This window comes from Hirsutella rhossiliensis, assembly GCF_020360975.1.
Source record: "Hirsutella rhossiliensis strain HR02 chromosome Unknown scaffold00001, whole genome shotgun sequence".
NCBI classification, from domain to species: domain Eukaryota; kingdom Fungi; phylum Ascomycota; class Sordariomycetes; order Hypocreales; family Ophiocordycipitaceae; genus Hirsutella; species Hirsutella rhossiliensis.
This window is the reverse complement of record NW_025408667.1, coordinates 6282295-6304517: the sequence shown is the minus strand read 5'-3', so window position 1 is coordinate 6304517 and position 22223 is coordinate 6282295. Positions and strand designations below refer to the sequence as shown.

The following is a 22223-nucleotide window of genomic DNA, read 5'->3' as shown; positions in this document are numbered from 1 at the left end:
CCACTACCGCTAACTGTAACGACGTAGCCCTTGGCGGCCTGGGGGCACTTTCGCCGCCAAGGTCCTCGTCATTCTACCAGGCGGTGTTCAAATCCACTGCGCCATCGTCGTTTGCTCATTACCCATAGCAAAAGCCCTACAAAAGGCAGTGTGGCTAACAGACAGACTGTCTGAAGGTGGTCTGATAGACCGCACAACGACCGACCGCCAATTCTCATCAGACCGACCGACTGGACGGAACTGGTGTTCCTGTGATGCCATTGGTCCGTTCCGCCTAAGGTAGCACCTACCGGTAATGTCAACAAGTTACGCGTCTGCACTGCCAACTTTCGCGTCTTCCCATCCATCTACGATATCATTCGGTAAAAGGGAGCCAATTCCTTTGAGGGCGAAGCAAACAAAAATCCAGAGGCGTTCCTGCCGCCAATAATTATTTACCTTATATCAATCTCGACCCCGGCAATCCAAACCCGTATGATTTTGTTGCTAATAGCCAAGTTCTCCAGTGGATTGCCATCTACAAGTAACAGATCCGCTCTGCAGCCCGGTTCAATACCTCCACGATCGCGCAACCCGAATAGTGCAGAAGGAACGCATGTTGCAGCCCGGATCACTTCGATATTGGATAACCCTGCCTCAGCGAGGAGCTGCAGCTCCTCATGCAGGCTCTGACCAAATGACACGGCCATGCCATCTTCCTCGTTCGCGGATGTCCCAGCACATATCCGAACCCCTGCCTTGTGAAGCTGCTTCACCGCAGCCATGGCATGAGCAAAGTCATAGTCCGTGTTATCTGCCATATGGACTGCTTTCTGGAGATAGGAGAGGTGGGGACGACGCCAATGCTCTTTTGCGCAAATCCTCGTACTACTTCGGCGTCGAGCGCACGGTCCACAGGAACGGCCGTAACAATGTCAAAACCAGCGTCAAGCGCGAGCTTGTAAGCATCAGCTTGAGAGGCGTGCCCGATAGCCAGGCTCCCGTGCTGGTGAGCTGCCGTGACCGCAGCCGCAATTGTCTGGAAGTCTAAGCCGGGCTGGTCCACGATTATCTTGATGAAGCGTGCTCCACTTGAGGCAGAAACATTTTTTGCCACAACGATTTTCGCCTCTGCTGGAGTTGTAGCAATCTGGACAGCGCGGAAGGGGAACGTGCCCAGAAAACTGGCACCTCTAGGCCCAATAGCAGAACCGGTAGCGAAATAAGATGGGAGAGATGGGTTCTCTGAGATAGCCAAGTGCATCGCCTGACTTTCGGCGTTTGTGCTTGTAGAATCGATGACAGTTGTGATGCCAAAGGCTGCAAAGGTGGAAAGCGCACCTGGCGACGCACCGATGTCTACTTTGGCATCAATGAGGCCGGGCATAAGGGTACATCCAGTGCCATCGACATAGACATCTGGATTCGATTGTGGAGTGAGAATATCTCCAGGGCTCCCTTGGAAGCATTGATTGGGTACACGTTTGACGCAAAGCCCATCGAACACGTCAGCGTTCGTTATCGAAATAATTGGCATTGGGCCTAAATATATTGTCAAAAATCTGCGGGGTATTGTTCGGCCTCGCCCTTGTTATAATGTTGTTCTGGTAGAATGATTTAATGCGGCACCCAGGCCCGCAGCGCTGATGTGTTGAACGGATTGCAAAACTGCATACAAGCATAAACAGGCGATCGTAATCTACAGGTTTCTCCACAAAGTTACCGCAGCATGGGTTTCCGTCGTCGTCGTCTACAGTGACTTCAGCTCGGAAGATGTTACGGCCAGGCACATACGAGCCTTGACGGCTATAAAGATGTATTGGCACTATGAACGAAGACTCAAAGCTAAGGAGCAAGAAAGAAAGACTAGACTACACGACCGAGCTGGCCCTTATGTGCATATGCACGAGGTTACCTCAGCAGCGCTCAGGTAAGCACGAGGTCGCACGTGGGGACGTGATGCTGCTTGGGCACGTGACACTGGTGAGGTTCTGCGCTGGTGTCTCTACGCTGGCGCGCAGGGTCGTGACAGAAGAGACTGGTTGTCTCTAGAAGATCCGTGGTCACGTCGGCCCCTGCCAGCTATGTCCATCTTGGCATTGCGAGCTTTCCCATACTCCCTTGAAGACCCATAGCATCACCCATAGCATCACCCGTATGTTATCGTGGGGCCGGGTGTGATGTTGAGGGCACGGCGTATCCGCAGGACATACTGTCAGACAGTGCACCGGGACGTATTTCCCCTGCTGTACACAGGTCCCCTGAACCCCCGATGCCTCTGTTTCTCTCTGTGGTGGATTCTCCCTTGTCCCCCCTGGTCTCTATAGGGTGGATCCCCCTTTGTTCTGGCATACATTCCTGTTGCCCCTTTGTCCTGGTATGCAGTCCTCTCTGCTGTGTCCACCTTTATTGGCCCCTCTTTGCTCTGGTATGCATTCCTGCTGCCTCTTTGTTGGTCTACATTCCTGTTTCCCTCATATATGCACTAGGCAATTGGGGGCTGCTGCTCTATAGAGACATTCGGGGTCTAGAGCCTTCTGCTCTCTCTTTTCCCCCTGTTCTCTGTTGCTTCTGCTTGCCCTCTTTCTCTCTATACAAAGCAGGTAGTCTCCTCCTTAGATAGAGAATCAAGAGCTTTTCTGTCTCGATCTCGCTGCTCACTTTATTCCCTTTGCTCATCAGATACAGCCACCTCAACTGGCGGCATCCAATGTTGCTGTTTTCTGTATAGCTCGCTGAAGATCATCTTCATTATATTTGTCTTCATCATTGCTGTTGGAGTGGCTCTGGTGGATTGAGCGGGTCTCCGGCGCCGAGCCCAACATGGCGGATTTGGGTGACTGCTTTGTCGCTCTGTCGTCCTTTCCACGTCCCATCGTGGTGCCAGTATGACCTTGGTGCTGTAAAACGGGACGGTGTCCATCTCGGCCATCAAGAGCCGCCGGGGAAGGACAACACCCAGTAGCCTAGGGCCCTAGGCCAGGGTTACGGGAGCTGAACATCCAGCTGCCAGCTCGCAAGCGCTCATTGCCTCTCCAAACCTCAATGAGGTATACCCCGCAATTGACGCCTAATCCATCAGCCAGTCGCCACCCGTCTCAGTCTTTCTTAAACTTGTATGCCAGACCTGCAGGAGCTGTCATCTAACACGCGCGGGCGTTGAACGCCGAGGGCTATTTCTTTCGTATCACATTCAGAGTCACAAGATGAGAAAGGGACATAAGATTCGAAGGACTGGGTGCTCGTTGATTCTCAATCTAAGGAGATAATCTAGTTGGCCTAGTATAGCTAGAAAGAGTGTCTGCTGAGGGTATCCTCGAGTATCCCTTTGAAGCTACGAGTGGCTGGTAAATTCCTCCTGTGGGCTGAAGCGGTCGTGGTTGCCTTCCTTGATACAGGGGATGTGAAGTGCCCTGTTTGACACTACACTCGGTCTACTCTTAGTGGTCTGCCTTTGTAATGTCAGACACCCATGCCCAAACGTACTGCTTGACCTCTTCGATGCTACGGCTCCCATCAATAGTGACCATATCCCTCTCGTCCTCGGTAGGCCATTCGAGGATATCAAGCTGACTCTGAACCATATCGGGTCTCATGTAGTGGTCCTGCCGCTTCGTGACCCGGTGGAGCAGCACCTCCGCGGGCGCGTCCAAGAATAGGAAGTGAACAAGTATGTTGTGGTTGTAGCACACCGCGACTCGGATCACATCCCGATACTTGCGCTTAAGGGCTGAGCAAGTCACAACGACGCCCTCGGACCCTCCTTCGACTTGTCGCATAAACTCGTCGCGGAGTACGATAAGCCAGTCCCAGCGGTCTGCGTCTGTTAACGGGATGCCGCTACGCATCTTTTCTACGTTGGCTTGGGTGTGGTACTACATTATCACATTAATGTCAGTGTATTTATTACTGTCAACCAAATTGAAGTACATATACAGTCCCTTACCAAATCGCCTTCAATATAGGGCATCTCGAGCGCATCTTCCAGGTACTCGGCCAATGTTGTCTTGCCGCACCCAGCCGGGCCCGAAACCAGCCATATGTGGTGGTGTTTTTGTCCTCGACCGTTTGTCTGGGCCTCAGCTGCCGAAGGTACCGTCTCGAAAGAGGACATCTGAACGGAAGCAGCAGTAGCTACTGACGTATGCCTCTGGCAGGGAGGTTCAGTCTTTGTCAATACCACAGCTGTATATTTGCAGGTGTGGAAGCAGGCACGAGGGAAAAGGAGGCATGCGGGAGAGGTGCATGAAGAAGATGATGAAGCTACTATGCAAGCGTGGGAGCGAGAGCTACTTAACTAAACTCAACTCACCACGCAGAGCAGGTCTCACTTCGGTGAGCTAAGATATACACTTACACCGTACAAATCAGCTCAACCAACTCAACGGAACAACTTAAATGTTACAGTATGGTTCAAATACAGCGTCCGCTCACTGATTATAGAATTTTTTGGGGCGACCACTTCCATATTACAGTGCGCATATATAGAGCACTGTGTACCCATCAAGGCCACCTTAACATGAATTAAAGGTGCCCTTACTCGAGCCGTTGGCTCATTATTGAGCTTAAAGAACGAGACACTTTCGGCAATCTTCGCATTCGAAAATCCTCGGAGGATCATGGACAGGATCTGTTCATCCTGGGGACGTTGATAGCTGGGGAGCCATGCACACGATTTCAAGCGTCTTTGGGCTGCTGCGCTGTGTGAGATTGCCAAAATACGCCGTAGTGCCCATGGAGGCCTCCTTGGATTTTGTCATCATTCTTAGTCATCCATATCCTCACGAGTTGCTGTTAAGATCATGAGTAGTGCCTTACTTCAATGCGGATTACAAGCACTGTCTGTAGACCCACTCAAGCCAAATCTGGAAAAGCTTGTACATTTAAAGGTGGACGCTGTAGTGCACTAGTATCTGTGAGATCATTGAGATGGAGTGGGTTGAATGGATATCATCCAATGAACTTCGTCGGAGTAGGCTCCGGCTGGGTTAAGATCTACATACGTATTGCCTTTGTTCGGGACGTGTCAACCCTAGACGCTGACTCTCTGTTAGAAAGAAGCCCTGTGAGGGACTTTTGATGCGATCTCAGCCCTCGATCTCTGCTATCGCGGCGGAGGCTCGGCAGGACATGGCTTTAGAAACCCTTTGTCTAAGCTACCTGCAAAAGAGGCCCTTTAATCGTCCTGTACGCGATTATTATCATCCCTGTATCTAACCGTATTGGGTAAGGGGAACGCGCATCGGGCGGTACATATATCTAGCTTTATGTTTACTTGTACGCAAGGTATTTGGTGATTGTAGGTTGCTGCGCTGCGTGACAACATCGTACACATAGAGGCAGCACATCCCTTTGACTGTGGAGGAGGAGCAAAGGGGTCACAAACAGGGATCTCGACCAATAAGGCTACTAGACGATTAGGGATACATTATTTTACTAGCAAATTAGGCTATGGTAGAAGTCCCGGTAAGCCAGCCGGGTACAGATCGCTACATCACACTGGTTGCATCCCTTGCGAGTCTACATCGCCGCCTTCTTGCTACTTCGTATCTCACGTGTAGCTACGTGCTGTGGGGCCCGTGACCCCTTTGCTCCTCCTCCACAGTCAAAGGGATACGAATACGTACTAGTTAAAAGGCCACCCCGTCACGCTAAACGGCCACCCAAAAGTGGGTCAACTGTGGCTTGGTCGCCGCGCAGCGCCGATGCCGCAAAGGTGTGTGCGCGCATTCGCTGCCGGCATCGAGGTGCGCGCCAGAGGGCATGTTGAAGCCGCAATTGAAGCCGCAAAGTGAAGCTGGCCGTGATGCAAATTCAAGTACGTAGGGCCATGTTCTTGGGGTCGTAGAAAACACACTTCCGTCAATTCAAATGCAGCGGTAACGCCGGTAGCTATAGTAGACCCTCTGCACACAATTCCTGCTGTACAGACTCCTCCTCATCCACCTGCCGGTCCATCTCGTTAAAATCGGCTAAAGGGTCGTCTTCATCCTCTATATCCTCACCTCCTTGACGAATTGAGGGTATCGGCATTGGCTGCGTGGCACAGCGAATCGTGCCCTGCGTCTCGCCCGGGCCAGTAAGCTCATCGTCAGAGTCAGGCGTGCGGCGTACGGCACGCTGATACGCTCGTGGCATCGCTGTGCCAGGCTCGTACGAATCGCCATTGGCTTGAAGGTATTCCAACCTCCGTTTGGTCACATCAGCAGCGCTGCCGGCGGTGTTGACGGTAGCAGCAGCAGCTTTCCCTCCAGCCTTGCCCCCAGCCTTGCGCTTCTTACCCGTAGCCTTCGTCTTCGTACTTTGGAGAGCCGCCGGCGCTGTGGACGGCGGCGGCCTTGTGGCCTCGCTGCGTTCGTCGGATTCCGCGATATCGTGTGCTGACGGCTCTCTCCGCGTGGCCGTTACGACCTCCTGCTGCCTCGAGGTTCAATGAGCCCTTGGGCCGGCCTTTCCCGTGCATAGGAGTGGATCGTGAGGAGCATCGTTAGGGCTTGTGCTCTGCCATGCCAGAGCTCGTCAACGTCATTCATTTCGAAGGGAACGGCGGCGGCGGCATTGGGCCGCTTGAAAATATCGTGACGGCAAGGAAGGCCAACCAAGACTTGACTTGAAGCCGCAGTGATGAAGAAGATCACAGCGGCCGGGCGGCGGCTTTTCTTGGTCGCTTGAAGCGGCATTCCTTGCCACAGCGCGGTATTCGCCCCCTATCTTCTGGAGCCCAAACTTTGCGGTATCGGACCTTGCGCGCGACCAAGCCACAATTGACCCACTTTTGGGTGGCCGTTTAGCGTGACGGGGTGGCCTTTTAACTAGTACGTACGAATATGCCATTTTTATGTATTTATTCATTATTGAGATGTCTGATACAATGGGGCTCGAAGGAATAGCTAGTCAAAATTAGAGGCGTTCAACGCAAAAGTCTTGAGAGAAGATCGAATCGTCGTACCACCCTATGAGAGGAGAGGACTGACGGCCAAGGTTCCAAACCACTCAATTCTGTCACGAAAAATCAAGCCACCTGTTGTTCAGGTGACATGTTCAATTGAACATCAAATCTGCTTCGCGACAAATTCAATCAACCGCAGGCCTCGGTTACGTTGGGTTGACCATATCAACGGTGGTCTCCGGTAGAGTTGATCAACTGCAAGCCAAATTGAGTTGAATGGACACCGGTTGACGTACGTCCCTCTTGAGGCGCATCTATTTACAAGGGGAAGGTGGGAGACGTGGGGTCTCAGACGCTTGCGAGAGAATGGCCAGGGATCAAAACTTGCGTCGCCAAACAGCGTCCTTCCCGGGCGCACTTCAGCGGCAATACCTACTCTCCTCGCGAGAATAGTGGGCTGGCTTATTTTACACGTTATGCGACAATTCGACACCCAAAACGTGAAATACATGGACCTTTTGTCAGCATATCCGCTCGTTGCACTATTGTTGTTCACCCATTTATCACCCAGGGTGGCCTTTATTCATTCCGACATGCTGCGGCCGTATGACCTCCCGCCGCGGCCTCCTCGTCCGATGTCTCCGCAATTGACGAAAGTACTGGGAGAGAAAGAGGGAACACCGCCGCCCTCGCAGTCCAAGACGACCCTGGACCCAGCGACTGGATGCTCGGAATACTCGTGAGTGCTGGCCCCAGTTGAGAACCCTGTACAACGCGTTAGGCAGTACGCTGACGTATGGGGCTGTGCGCACCTACTCTTGGTTCGCGTCGGAGCAACTTCCATCGTCCAAGTCTGGAAGCCCGCTCGTGCCAGTCAGGATGGGGAGCGGGTGCCGTGACATCGGAGGCCGCTGGTGGGGCCGGAAGACCAGCCATTGCGGGAGCCCAGCTTTAATTTTTCGAGGACTGGGAAATGGGAATTGACGCCGGTGTTTCGGATTACTGTCAGATCGAGGTTGGGCATACGCTGGGCTGGCGACAGCGATGATAAAAGTCGAAGCCGATGCCTACCGCATACAATTAGCGCATCACACACGGTCGAAATGTTCAAGCTTCAATAAGTCGAAGTATTTCGTATGAAGGTTTCTGTCAAAATTGGTCTCGACTGTTCTAGCGATGGGCTGAGTTGCGTTGGTTGGTTGTATTCCGGGTGATCCGGTGCCGTAGTTGCGTTGCGCACTCGTTGGATGGGTGCTGTGCAACCAGAAGCCGGGTTAACACGTCATCGCCAGGATAGTGCCAAAGTAAAGATAAGAAGAAAGGGAAGTGAAGGTGGGAGACGCGGGGTCTCGAAGCCGTTTGTGAGAAAATGACTAGGAGCCAAAACTTGCATTGCCAGCGTCCCGTTCGAGACGCACTTCAGCGAAGTTGTTGGTTAGTGTCTTGCCATAGCCTTGAGGCTTCTATCCGTAATCGTGATGTCAGTGCACCTCTCTACTAGCGCAGAACTAGCATTTTCTCCGTCACATGTTCGGCGTTGGCTCCGTCGAGATTCGTCCAATGAAACAAGCCTGCTGGATGACATACGGTGGGGCGCGCTCGCGAGTTCCAAATAAATATGGGGCGCGGCGCGGTACACCAAGTCCGTTTATGCAAACTAAAATAAGTTGCATGCACGATCGGGAATTGCACGGAGTTGACTCCGGCATATCCAACCAACGGGAGACTAGGGGCCCCATCCGTGAATCCGACCAAAGACAAGAGCATTACAAGGGATCATTAGCCCCAGCTGATACCGCGAACGGCCTAACGCAGTATATTTGGTCTAAACTCTTTCAGGTAATTGCTGCCTCTATCTAGTCCAGCCTTGTCTTCGCGCTAGCCTTCACCGACCGAAAAACAATGAAACGTCTAGTGTGTACCGATCTGCTCGAACTCCTCAAAGTGACCTTGCACAGTTAATTGGAAACCTCGATGATAAAATAGTCGGGAACATTCTCGGGCAACAGCCATATAAAGACAAGTGTTAGGTAATTTAGCCCCGCAGACCCTGTGCTTCCATGCGGCAGCCATAATCCACTTGCAAGTCGATCACATCCAAATGTCGATCGCGCTAGGGGCCTAGGCTACAGAAGAAGGTTTGACCGTGATGATGGCGCGGTGACAGCTAGGTGACGGGGTAAAGATAGGGATCTGTGCGCCGCAAAACCTCTGGGGATACCGGTATCTTGTCGCAAACGCCCCATCTAGCTTTTGGGCCGTATTGGCCATTAATGGGTGTTAAATTGGTGGTGTTAGAGGCACTCTAGACACTGGCTAGAGACTAGCTGCATCAGGGAGCCTTCGCAAATATCTTAATTGGCCGACCCAGCTTGTGATACTCTCGCGAAGAGAGGATGCAAGTGATGAATTCATTAAGTTCCTTGTCCTTAGATTCTTCCTCCTCTCTAACAAAAAGCGACTTCTTATAGTTCTGTCACCTGTGGCTGCCTTCTGGTGGCGATGTCGCCACCCAGCCCGCCTAGATGACGTTGTCATCTAGAAGGTTCGATACCACCGCTTAACAACAACATTATTCATCCTTCTCAGTCACCTTTGCTAGAGTCAGCCCGACTAGGTAACTGTCAGAGGGAGCAGACTGACGGTCTAATCCGCACACGTATAAACTCCGGTGAAAGAGGCAGGTCAGACACAGGGACTTGAGTCAGATATCGATACAGTAGAGGAACATTGCCCTAATCGGGATACACGGGAATTGGCCCTGATTCAGGGCCTCCACGGGTCCCAGATAGGTATCTATTCGTATAAATACCCCCTAAATGTCGCACGCACAGATAAGTCCCTGCACATAGAAATCGGCACCCCCCTGTTATCGGCACCCCAAAAAATTTCCATCCGTTTTGACAACCATCAATTCAATCGCCGTTTACTCGCCCCCAACATGCACCACAATACAATCATTACCAATTTCTGAAAGCTCCGCCTCGGTTCCATCAGAGTCTTCATTCCCAGCTGCATTGACCTCCTCCTGCGCCCGCTGTATCGCCTCGATATCGGCGAACCTCGAATTCGGACTCGTTTCCACCTTCTTCCTCTTCTTCGGCTTGACGGCCGCCAATTGTGTTTCCAGCGCCTGAATCTGCAATTGAGCTTTTGCCAAAAGGCCATCCTTCTCATCAAAACCCTTTGTGATCTTCCTGAACAGCAGTCGCTTCGTGGGCACATCATCGTCCAGCTGGTTGAATTGAAGCACTTGGACCTTCAAATCTTGAGACCGCCTCGGAGTCGACCACGCAATCTGAGATGCTGCCGACTGCCAATTATCGGTAGAGTAAGGTGTGTTTGATGTACTGGGAGCATTTTCCGGTGCCTTCTTACGCTTGTTGCTGTTCTCCAGCAGAAGAGGGCTCAGAAGTGGCTTCGCCACCGACACCGGCCACAAACCCGTCGCTTTCCAGCCACCCTTGATGTTTGACGCAGTGAGCGCTTGCTCGCGTGCTTTCTGGTAGCATGAAAGAAAGTTTTGCTTACCGACCGGGCTCGAATCGGTCAAGAGGCTGAGAAATCCGACCTGTTTGCGGTAGTAATGCTTAAGAGGGGAGAAGACAGACAAATCGAGCGGTTGCAACACATGAGAGGTGTGGGGAGGCAGAAAAAGAAGATGAATCTTATGCTGGTAGCATAGATACATGAAGTCAACTGTCTCGTGGCTACCATGGCCGTCCAGTACTAGCAGTCTTCGCTCCAAAGAGTCGGATGGCCGGGTCTTCGGGATGAACACCTTTTCGAGCCACTCCACCGCCGTCTGGTCGGAAGTCCAGCCGTTCTTCGTCGCAGTGAATTGCCAGTCTCTAAAGAGACTGAGGTCTTGTAAACCATTGTTGCTGGACCGATTTGCCCTTGAACATGACGAGAGGAGGGAGGAAGGTGCCCGTGGCTGAGACGCACTCGATGAACGACGTCCAGACCCGAGCACCAGGCGTTTTCTTCTGAACAGACCGTTTTTCTGCATTGCCAACAACCAATCCATTCTCTCCCAGCCCTTCCATGATACCCGCTTCATCCATGTTGTACCTGTTCTCGGGCTTAATTGCCTGAATCTCAGGAAGGAAGAAATTGTTGAACCAAGGCCGAATTACCTCGGTAGACGCGCCATTGACAAGGGCAGAATATCTGTGATGGCACTTCTGGGTCCGAGTTGCAGGATTCCGCCTCAAAAATGCTTGCATCCTGTGTTTTCCGAGCGGGCCGTGGTCTCCCTTGACAGCCAACATGCGCTGTGCGAACTGCCTGATCTGCGAGTGCGTGGGAGGGAGCCCCAGGGCGTCCTGGATGAGAACCCATTCGGTAAGCTGATTTTCCTGCGTCTGGGAAAGCCTCTGAAGAGAAGAAAACGCATCTTTTCTACATTCGCGGCCATGCATTCGGTCATAGAGAGTTGCCCTTGGGACACCCCATTGTCGGGAGGCCTTTTTCGCGGATATTCCATTTGCGATGGCCTCAATCGCGTCATGAATATCAGACTCGGTATACTTAGCCATCAACTACCGGATTAAAAGCTTGCCAAGTTTGGCAGAAATTGAAGCAACATTGGTGGAGGCGTGCGCGATTGAAGTTGGAGTAGCGGTGAGGTTGTCGAGCTTTTGCGGGGTGCCGAAAAGCGGGGGATGCCGGGATCTACGTGCAGGGACTTGGATAGAAAACATGCATCATCGTTTTGGACTCAATTGTGCCTGCCCTTATCCTTCCGCCCGCGCTCTCAGCTTGCTGAGAGTAACCTTCGGACTTAGATCGTTAACCCGTTTTCACGACAGATACATGTGCTCAGGCTACCAATGATGAAGGCCGGAGTTAGTTCTGACTGCCATGTAGAACATACCCAACCCTCGCTTCAGTACACTACTTTGCTCCTCCATGCATGGCGCAGTCGCTAATTGGACCAGCGAAGAGGAATGTATTCCAGCAGATGCAGCTACCAGTAGCTAGTAGTGTGATTTACGCAATGATTTCCACCGTGTAATAGAAAGCGCTTAGTTCCACGAAACTGTCAAGGATAATATCCGTTTCCACCAACATGTCAAAATCAAGGACTGGAAATTGTTACTGTACAGGTATTTCGTCGCTAATCTTAACCTTGCGGAACATGGCGGTGCTTTTCATGCTCTTGAACGAATAGTTTTTGCCTGGCACAGAAGACTATGTAGCTTCGTGTTCCCAACTATTTAACTGCTAGCTGCCGCACTCCATGCTTGAAGCAAGCACGACTATCTTTCACCAAAGAGTATCTCAAAACTTCGAAGTCTGCCGTTCCCCAAGAGTTTATATCTGCGCCGGTAAAAACAGCAGGTGAATATAGCGCAGGATGTGCGCTGCGCGACCGTCTCATCTCCCTCCCTACCCGGGTCCACCTCCTACGTGTCCGCTTCCTCCTCTGCCCGAACGGCGCTCGCTGGAGAATCACCTGTTGTGATGTGAGCTTATAACGCGTTCAACTTCCCATTTGATAACGTTCACTAACAACCTCGCCAGACCAATTGCGCAGCTCAGACTTGCAAACAAATAAATCAAATCAAATATACCCGTTGGCTGAAGCTAAGTGCGAAGCACCTAGGCGGCCAACTAAGTGCTTGTTGTGACGGTTCAAGAGCACGAGCAAGGTCAAATGCGACTTGGACAAAGTGATTACTGTCACGTATAAGGATGTGTCAGGGGTCTTCAAAAGAAGAATGAATGTTCACGCTGCGAGTCGAGCTCTTGCAGGCCGACAAGATTGCTGCTTCGGCGGATGTAATGTGAGCTTTGCCTTGAGGAACGAGGAACGAGTGACGAAAGGATTTTCTTGCCCTGCGAGCCACAACCCCCTTCCCCTTTGCCTTGAGGAACGAAAGGCTCTTCTGGACGGGAAAAAAACCCAAAACTACTTCACCCTCGAAAATCTTGGCTTCTGATTGGAGAACCTTTCTTGCCTGCTGATTGGAGAACCTAAAATACTTCGAACACCCATTAAGTTGCCAAGGCAAGGGGCTCAACGGCTGAATATCCAGCCCGAAGGGTAAATATCGTATACCTGCAATTCACTTTCCTAGGGGGAGACCCCCTAGAACCCCCCATTCGCCTGCCGCGGGCAACCAGCTGTTTAAATCGCTCCAAACCTGCACTAAGGGAATTGATAGTTAGGAGTCTCTACTACTTCCTAACAGGCCCAACCTAACTATAAACTATATACTATATATCGAACCTCCCTTTTCCCTACAGCCGAGAGGAAGATGTCGTTTAGTCAAGGTAGCGTGGTGTATATGGTGCGTCGGTCAGCTGTTGAGCCTGACGCCGTTGTTGGTCAGCGAGGCGCATCTTCATCCCTGCCTTATAGTTAGTCGTGAACGCGGTACGTAGAAAACGCAGACGTGTAAACCTTCCGTCGGCGTGTGGTTATAGAGGCTCTGACGATCGAAAGGCGCCTCGAGGAGTAAGCCTTGCAGCGACGTAACCCGTGAGACAGCAACATAGCTAATGCCGGCCTGGAAGTCGCGTGTAGCGAGATCAGTAACTATTTGATCCTTCGTTAGGCTCTGGCATTTGTGAACAGTGATGGCAAACGCCACCATCAGGGGAAACTGCGTGCGAGCGCAGGTCTCGTTGCCCACAAGGAAGTCTCGCCTGACTGGGAGGATGGGTGAGATTTTCCTGCCCTCGTTAGTTGTTAGATATGGCGGTCCGTCGTAGCTATCAAAGTCCACCATAATAACGGCCGGGGGATCTTCCAATGGCTCGGCGCCTGAGTTCCAGGCGATATCGTATACAGTACCCTGGGCACCGTTAACTAGGCCAGCTGGCTGCCATAGGTTAGTAGTGAGCATTACCCTGGCGCCCTTAGCAACAGGGAACTTGTTAGATAGATTGCCAGCATTGTCGCTTGGTGCCTGCCCCGCGCCCTTGCCCTGATTCTTTGCCTCCACCTGTATTGCCGGGGAGTTTAGATGAACCATATGCTCGTAATTGTATTCGTTGACCCGCGCCCTTGTAGAATACACCCGCAAGGCGGCCCTGAAGCTGTCAACCTCGCTCTGCGTTAGCCTGGCCTGTACCCGACTGCTAAGGAGGTTCCAGGACGGTATGGATAACTTGACTTCACGCAGTTCCTGCAACGCCTGACGGAACTGGGCCTGATCATCACCAGCCTGGCGCTGTACTGTGGTCAGGAAGACGGTGCGGTCAAATAACCGGTAGGCCACATGCCCTCTCCTTTCCAACGCAGACAGGCTGGTGCTAGTCGAATACAGGGGCTTTTGCCGGACTGGTGGTAACTGGAAGAAATCACCCACAAGCAAGACGCTCATACCACCAAAGAACTCGAAGCTACGCTGTGGAAAGGCCTGTCGCAGACGGGAATCGATCCGCGCGAGCTGCTCAATCCCCAGCATGCTCTTTTCATCGATCACGAGGTATTTGACGTGCCGTAGGCGGGACTGAAGGGCGGCTGCGTCGGCTGGGGGAAGGTCGGTAAAAACACCACCTACTGGGAGGCGTAGCAATGAATGAATGGTGCTGCCCTGTATCTGGTTACTCGCAACGCCTGTTGGCGCTACGCGGCAAATAGGGCTAGGATTCGGTAGGGCGGCCGCCTGAAGATGGGAGGAAAGCACCTTGATAAGGAACGACTTGCCGGTGCCACCACCACCATCAACGTGGAGAAGGATTTGAGTAGGATTTTGCGCCTGGAAGTGACCCATGAACGTGTCGTACACGAGTCGTTGTTGCGGATTCAGCGTATTACGCCAGTGAGGGCCAAGGACCTCCACATCGTTGGCCATGGGGTGGCTAGCGATAAGGTCTTTCCAGTAGCTATCTCGAAGTTCCGGATATGTACCCACATGCCGTGTCCAGTCGTAATTGACGTCGATATCGCGGCGGCCAAGAAGGTCAAGATCTTCCTGGGTAAGGGGGTTCCCAGGTAAAAGGGCGGCGAGGCGAATCCAGTCTTCGTCGTCAAATTCTTCCTCCACAGGCAGAGCCTCATATTGATCATCTTGGGGCTGTAATCGAGCCTCTTTTGGCCGACCGTAATGGTCATCACCATGACTGTGGTGCTGCCAACAATAGGAGAAGGCCTCAGCGTGAGAACCAAAAAGCTGGCCGTCAAATGTGAGGAGATCATCAACCCGCCGATGTGGGGTGGTTTAATGTTAGCTTTACACGGCAGTAATCTGGCCACTGTTGACCTTCTGGACCAGCCTGATAGCGAGGAAAGTAAACCAACACACGAGACCTGCCGTTAACGTTGCCTAGCTGCCATTGCTTCCACTTGGAAGGGTCCCTAGGACGGAAATTCCAGCACTTGAGGAAGGAGACATAGCTTACGTCCGCTAGGGCTTCCGGGCGTTGAGTGTACTTTTCGTAAACGTTGGGGGCCTCGTCAACCTCATCGCCGTCAATACGGAGGGAGCGGGAATGCCTGTCAGGATTACGGCAGTCAACGTACAGGCAGGTTCGTGAGCCTTCCTGTAACGGCAGGCCGAGGAGCAAGTGGCTGACCTCCTGCTTCGAGTAATCCCGCTCAGCAACCAGCTGATTAAGGAGCTTTGACGTGAAAGAAATAAGGGGGTTGTGGTCCTTGACCCGGGGCATCAGGGCCTTCCCGATCTGGGCAAAAGACTCGCTCTTCTTTTCCGACTTGGAGCAGTATTTGGCCGCGTAATCGATTACCTGCTGGAGGCTCGTGCAGGGCGAAACATCTGTATTGGCTAGCCACGCAACGGTAAGCAAGCGGTTGTAGTGGTTAATCTGGCCATCGTTCCTCTCGCCCTGAAGTTCCAGTGCTTAGAATGAGGAACCTTGTCAAGGGAGGCTAGCAGGCGCTGTCCGTGAGGAAATCCAAAGCGGCACTCCACCTGCTTGGTATGCTTATTGAGCTGCATACAGTAGTTGTTGCAGCGGTGGCGTTGCACGCGGTTGACCACCATTGATAGGAACTGAACCGTAGGGGCTGCTCCAATAGATTGCCGATCAGGGGATTCCCTTCCCCAGGCGCCTGTATTCGCTGAGGCTCTGGGTTGACAGCAGATACGTGATATCCCCAGATGCGGGCGAATTGCTCCCGGGACGGATCGTTGTCAGGATCTAAGTCTGGGTGGCCGCTTAGCCAATATAGGCCGTGGTGGTGACTGGAACCCCTGCCCTGCCACTCGTAGCGGCCCCAAGAGTCCGTTAGGTTGAACTTCTGCTTCAGGACAATAGTCCTAAATAGCGTATAACGCTTATGGAAGTGGTAAGCAGCGATGTGGGCGTTGTCCCGCAGCAGTTGCCGGGATAGAGCCATCCGCGCCACCTCAGGAGCTGTTTGCCACTCGTCAAATCGAGGCATATGACGGTATAGGGATTCCCAGTGATGATCGGCTGCACTTGCAGTAGCGAAAAGACCAGGCTTGCCTAGATTATAGGCATATGCTTCCAATTCCTTCCTTTGCTTATACCAATACGGCCGGGTGCCCCTGATTACCGCGGCTTGGCGCGTGATTGACTGGATCAGGGCCTGAGCCTCCGGCTCGTCAGGCTCAGCCATCGCTTCCTCTAGGTCGGCGCGGGTAAGGGGTTGACGGCGGCTGTCGCGTTGCTTGACGAAGTAGTCACTTCGCTTTCGGACCTGCGCACGTAACATCGTATTGAGGGCGACGAAAGGCCACGTCTTATGGCGGGCAAAACGTCCGTCATGCCAACTCATCACATGGCCAAGGTAGTCCTGATACGTGATGCTCCGTAAGCGAGGCTCCACGAAGTCGGCCTTGCCGTCAGGGTAGAGGGTAGGGAAGGCGAGCGTTAACAGCGGCCGGGAACAGTTGAATTCGTCGATAGGGGTCCTGCGAATGGAAGGCAGTGGCATCTGGTGTTGAGTCTGCGCACTACGCGGCATATACTCCAGATCAGTCATGCGCTCAGGGTTAGGGGTCCCATCAAGAAATCGGGGCTGCAGAGCGTTCAATTCGGTATCAGTGACCTGCGAATTCGGGATCGCTGATGCATCGGCATCGCTAGGGTCCTCTTCCACAACCTCCTCAACGGGACCTTGGGGGGCCTCGCCGTCAGCTGTGTCAGCCACTTGGCTGGCAATGGAAGCAACTATGCTGCCATCAAGAGGAATCCGTTGCAGGCGATTCTGGCTCACAACGATATCGCGATAGCCCGGGTGGTGACGGTGTAGGTAATGCAGCCAGGCCGACAGGCATGAGCGACGTACCCGGAAATCGCGAGCAAACTGTTGCCGGAAGCGAGGGTCGCCCTGCATATTAGGAGGCCGCAGGAGGACGATATCTAGCTCTTCAGGTAGGACTGGGAGCTCTTCAAAGAGCCTGCCAACATTGCGAAGGAAGTGGACAACGTGACCGCGATATTTGTATTGAGCGCCACGCACCTGCAAGACTTTCACATGCACGTGAACCCTAGCGATGAGCATCTCCTCGACCATCGTTAGATCAGGTAGATTGGCGGGGACTTGCCCAAAGTCAAGGTTATTCGCAGCGCTAAAGAAGTAGGGCTCGTTAGGGGCTTTCTTCCTGTCTCGACCAATGCAGCGACTGCAGATTTTCGAGCTATTTCGCTTCATATCGAACCAACGCTCCTGGCAGCGAATGCAACTATGCATCTTGTCGTCATTTAGGGCAGTATAGAATTCCCGCACAAGCGCCTGATCTTCGTCACTAAGGGCGGGCAGATTAAGGTCACCTGTAAAGGGCGGATCAATACTCTGATCAAACAGTCGCGCTTGAGGCTGTATGCCTTGACGAGTATACCGGCCGCGGTGATGACCCTGTGGCAATAATGAAGGAGTGGTAGGAAGCGATTCCTGTGGTATGGGAGTGCCTTGCACGACAGGAGCTGTAGAAGCAGTGTCTTGAATCGGCGTGCCCAGAACTACTGTTGGCAGGCCAGGGGTAGGAGGGATGGGGGAAGGTCCCTCTACAGCGCTTGGGGTAGAAGGCCCCAGCGGAGGTCTAGGCATTCTCGAGGGTGCGGGCACCAGGCAACGGAGTAAATCAGGCGTCGTAGGAGGCTGTAAGCCGTTCGAAGACGCAGGCATTGGTGCAGTCCGCCTCGGAGGCGTCAGGTTAGCTACTGAGTCGGTCCTCTTCGAGGCTCTGCGTGGCGATGGCCTCGAGGCGATATTCCGCACGGCGGCAAGGACGGCTCGGAATTCGGGTAACCGCTCCCTTCGGCGTGCCCTACAGTTGACACACTCTCTTGTAAACTTTGTAGGGTCCTTGACGCTTCGAAACTCGACTTCAGGCACGTCTTGCTTGCAGGTACGGCAGTTGCGGACTGCCTGGGGCGTATCGTTCTCCATCTGGCCGTATATATATCCACCTCTTATACACTTTGACTGCTAGATATCGTTCGGGCAGGGAGGCTTTGCGAGGGCTTGGTGATGCTAGGAGAGCTGTCGGATGGTCGAGAGGTCCGAGACCGTGGTGGATCTCGATAGGGAGACTGTCTTTGAGGTAGTTGGCTCAGATCTAAACGATCTGGGAGGAAACTGTATTGCTTGCCCGGGTAGGTCGGCTGTCGAGGTGATATGCGAACCTAAATACCGTTAGCAAACCGATGGGTTCGATAGATTCGACGGGAAAGGGAAGTAGAAGCGTGCGTATAAACCATCAAATTGATTACGTTGAAGAAAAGAAGAACTGAAAGCTGTCAGCGAGCTCTCCGAGAGCTCTCTAGTTACCCAGTCAACGCTCAGGGGTTTGTAGTGGGCCTTCATTTGGTGGCGTTATCAGCCGACCAATTCGTTCACGAGTTGAGGACAGGGGAGGCCAAGTAGCCAATCAGAAGAGCGTTTATGCTCTTCTTTCTGACTGAACAGGAGAGGCAACCCAACGGGGGTTGCGCACGAGGGGAAGGCTCGCCAGCCGCGGCTCGCGCAAAGAGGCCTTTCGGAACGAAAGTTGGCGATGGCGACAGGAGAAAGTCGGGGAGAGGAGAGAGTTGGCGACAGGAGATAGGAGACAGGGGAAGTGAGAGGAAGACAGGAAGAAGAGTGAGATAAGAGATATGAGATGGAGATCCGGCGAGAGACGTAGAGCATTATCGTGAGTGAAATCGAGACAGAGCGTCAGAGAGGCAGCCTAGGCCGCTGCAAGGGAGATTTTGCTTTGCAAAGGCGCAAAGGGCGTGGAGAGGCGGCAGGGGTGAAGAGAGTTGTGGGTGGGTAATGCATGTGGGCGAGTGGAAGGCTCTGAGGATTTACAGGTGCTATAAGTGGTGGATATAAACAGAATAAGGAGTATATTGGAGAAGTTTTGACTGGATTGTCTTTGTGAAAAGGAGAGCAAGAGGAGAAGGAAATATCCCATTAGGGCCTTTCGCACTTGAGTTTGAGGATGATGAAACATGTTCCTTGTCATGTTGTGTTGTTTCGTTCGTTGCTTTACAGAATATTCTTGGGCGGATGTCGGGCGCGGTGGGGTCGGGAAGAGATTGACGCCGGAGGTCTGATAGGGCCAGAGGCGGATGTGGCTGGGTGATTGACTGGCTCGGTGTCCGTCTCTGAGTCTCCGGGGTCTTCGTGGGACAGAAGGGAGGAAGTGTCGGATTTGGCGGGGCCTCGACTATCACAGGCGGCGACTATGGTGGAAATTTCTGGAGAAAGTCGCGGTCTCTTGGTTGGGGTTTGGTCGGGATCGGGCAATGACCGCTTTGATGTCATCATAAGGGGATCGACTGACCTAGATGCAGGCGGCGTGGGGGAGGCGCCGCTTGGGGCGGCATTGCGTTTTTTGGTAGAGGTAAACCTGGCCAACGCATCGCTATAGTCCGAGGGGTTGCCGACTGAGCCCTTGGGTGTCGTCGGCAGTAGCTGTGTCGCAGAAGCCTGGTTGGACATGGCCCTGTCAAGGAAAGTCCATGTATCGGGGACGACGATGAAGATATAGTCTTGCTCGAAGGCCGGGGCATGTGTCATGATCTGGTGATCGAGTAAGCCGGCGATTTTGCCCGTGCAGGTGAGGAGAGCGTTCGGCTGGAACTGGCTATCGCGCCTCTCGGTCATCTTCTTGCATAGGGAGGTCCAAGGATTGGCGTGAATGGGAAGATGACGAAAAGTTGAAAGGGATGAAAGCCCTTGAAGGGTGTTTGCCCGGAATCCCAGGACAGATAAAGGTCGAGAGCTGGACAAAGCCGCAACAGCTCAGCTGGGTGTCGTCAAGGGCCGCAGCCGAGTTTCCATGCAGAAGGTCGCGGCCGGAACCGATGACAGGTCCCGTGAAGGAGACAATGGGTTGTATCGCTGGGAAGGCATCCGCCGAGCCGAGGGTGCGAGGATGACTCTGTGGCCATCGTCAGAGATGGTAGTGGTGACGGAGGTCTGGAGCATACACCTACGGCTGGTAGCTGTGGTCGCGGACGATGAGAGCCGGGATGGTGTATTCTGTAATGTTGTCATCCTCCGACTCGAAGCTATCACGTCGCTCGATTTCCCACGTCAGGGCAAAGGGATGAACACGGCCGACCATAAAGAACCACTGCTCGGTCCATTCCGAGGGATTATCTGTTGGTTGTATATGGAAATATTAAGGCTCAAGAAGATGCAGGTCGATGGATTGTCAGGATCTGACCGGATTGCTGCATACTCTGGAGTCGACAGCCATGAGGGCGTTGGAAGGAAGACCCTCGCTAGGGTTTCTGCGTTGAGCCCTTTGACACGATGCTCATTCTGGTAGGCGAACCTAGACGGGCAGCCGGGCTGGACAAAGGCCATCATGGACATGTCGGCGCCAGCATTTTCTGGCTGTCAAGAGGTTGCCGCGGGGAGGACGAGGTATCGACGTTGAGCTGGGAGGCCGACATCGTGAGAACATGGCAGATGTGGTCACCGTGGAAGTGTAAAGGAGGGGTTAGGCAGAGTAGAGGTAGGCATCCTATAAAGCAGGTTTTCTTGCTGCTCGAAAGAGGGCTCGTGGCTCGGGTCGGGAGACTTGAGAGTCAGTGAATGCTACCTAGGTGATAGATCAGAAGCGGGGGTATGCGGGAATGAGCTGGCGAGGTTCTCGAGCAGTCTCGACCATCTGGTTCTGTGGTCGTGAGTGAAGTAGGGAGCCGGGGGTTGGAAGTTGAGTAGGGGTGATGGCTATGTTGCGAGAAGTTGGAGGTCGGCGAACGGTAAGGTTAGTGTGGGTAAGACTGCGGAGAAAGAAAGTCCAGTAGTCCCCTTCGGTGTCATCGTTGCATGGAGTAGATAGCAAAGGGGCAATAACGAATGAGTGAAGGAAAGAAAGAGGTTATGGTAGTATTGCAGGACTCCTTTTGACGGTCGTCGGTAGTTGGATGGGCATTGCGTGCGGCTGAGCGAGGCGGGTGCCGACCGTGTCGAGTCTACTATTGGGACACGGTGAAGTCGGATATATGGGTCGACCTGAGGAGGAGGATGCGAGTTGGTCACGAGAACTTTCAAGAGGGTTTGCAAGTCGAGACTCCGGTGGCTAGCGACTACAAGAGGACAGGCAGGGGTCCTGGCTATCGCTTTAGCATTAAGGCCGTTGATGCGACATTGGTGCTGGCGAGGAGCAAATCTAGAAGGGTAGTCCGGCTGCATGAGGACGTCATGGACATGTTATCGCCGGCAGCCTTGTGGCTGTTGCTCGACGAGGCGGATTGGCGGGTATTGATGGTGAACTGATGCGCAAGGTTGGTAGGATGGTGTTGGAAGGGCTGAAGAGTATGGTTTGAAGTGTGCGGCAGGCGGTTGTCGCGGCCATCTCCATGTGCCGGAGGTCGGCAGTGGCCAGGGATTCGCTGGAGTGCGCAAAAGAGAGCACGGCGATGGAAGGGTCGCTTTTGGCAAAGCCGGGGTAGCAGGTCGCACGTGGAGACCAGGCGAGGCCGGGACGGTGGACGCACATAGATAGGCATGGTAACGGGGGAATATAGAGGGGTAGTATTGCATCGCCTCGGTACCATAGGGAAGCATTTTATAGGAGGGAAGAAATGCCACGGCCATGAGGAAGTGATGGCTAAGGAGCTTCCCATTCGGGAGAAGTAGCGTCGTCAACAAGCGAGACTGTCCAAGTGGAGGTGCTCCGGAGCCAAAGCTTTATAGCCTGTTGCCAATTTACGGCAGTCGACGTCGAGGAGGCAGCAGCATGGCGGACAGTCCTGCAGTGAAGTTAAGCGAGGCGGTTGCTCACCCTGAAGCCTGTTCGTTGTCAGTCGGGGATGGAGAAGAGGGTGAGAACGTGAGCGGGTCGGGTTCGGGGCTCGGAGATGGTGCGACAGGAGCCGGTGTAGATGTGGTGGCAGCTTCTGAGAGGGGCCGCAGAGCACGGGGGGAGAGCCTGGGACGGTTACGAAGATACGAATCACGGGCGAA

At 53.2% G+C, this 22223-nt stretch overlaps 5 protein-coding genes across 5 annotated transcripts; all 5 read right to left on the bottom strand.

Annotated features, from left to right (window-relative positions):
- Window positions 1–751: 751 nt before the first annotated feature.
- On the bottom strand, window positions 752–1366 carry HRG_00799 (amidohydrolase; the record flags this gene model as incomplete). Its single annotated transcript, XM_044859270.1, has 1 exon — window positions 752–1366. One exon carries the CDS (start codon window positions 1364–1366, stop codon window positions 752–754), a length of 615 nt encoding a protein of 204 aa, XP_044725670.1.
- Window positions 1367–3419: 2053 nt separating this feature from the next.
- HRG_00798 (shikimate kinase domain-containing protein) lies at window positions 3420–4093 on the bottom strand (the record flags this gene model as incomplete). Its single annotated transcript, XM_044859269.1, has 2 exons — window positions 3420–3854; window positions 3926–4093. 2 exons carry the CDS (start codon window positions 4091–4093, stop codon window positions 3420–3422), a joined length of 603 nt encoding a protein of 200 aa, XP_044725669.1.
- A 5701-nt stretch (window positions 4094–9794) lies between these two features.
- Window positions 9795–10935, bottom strand: HRG_00797 (DDE superfamily endonuclease domain-containing protein; the record flags this gene model as incomplete). Its single annotated transcript, XM_044859268.1, has 3 exons — window positions 9795–10218; window positions 10300–10767; window positions 10817–10935. The coding sequence occupies 3 exons, from the start codon at window positions 10933–10935 to the stop codon at window positions 9795–9797; spliced, it is 1011 nt and encodes a 336-aa protein (XP_044725668.1).
- A 2206-nt stretch (window positions 10936–13141) lies between these two features.
- HRG_00796 (PIF1-like helicase domain-containing protein) lies at window positions 13142–14945 on the bottom strand (the record flags this gene model as incomplete). The annotated part of the gene is made up of 5 exons (XM_044859267.1): window positions 13142–13227; window positions 13281–13674; window positions 13729–13824; window positions 13879–14686; window positions 14740–14945. The coding sequence occupies 5 exons, from the start codon at window positions 14943–14945 to the stop codon at window positions 13142–13144; spliced, it is 1590 nt and encodes a 529-aa protein (XP_044725667.1).
- A 195-nt stretch (window positions 14946–15140) lies between these two features.
- On the bottom strand, window positions 15141–17327 carry HRG_00795 (ATP-dependent DNA helicase PIF1; the record flags this gene model as incomplete). The annotated part of the gene is made up of 5 exons (XM_044859266.1): window positions 15141–15182; window positions 15227–15670; window positions 15897–16435; window positions 16517–16913; window positions 17100–17327. The coding sequence occupies 5 exons, from the start codon at window positions 17325–17327 to the stop codon at window positions 15141–15143; spliced, it is 1650 nt and encodes a 549-aa protein (XP_044725666.1).
- Between the last annotated feature and the right edge of the window lie 4896 nt (window positions 17328–22223).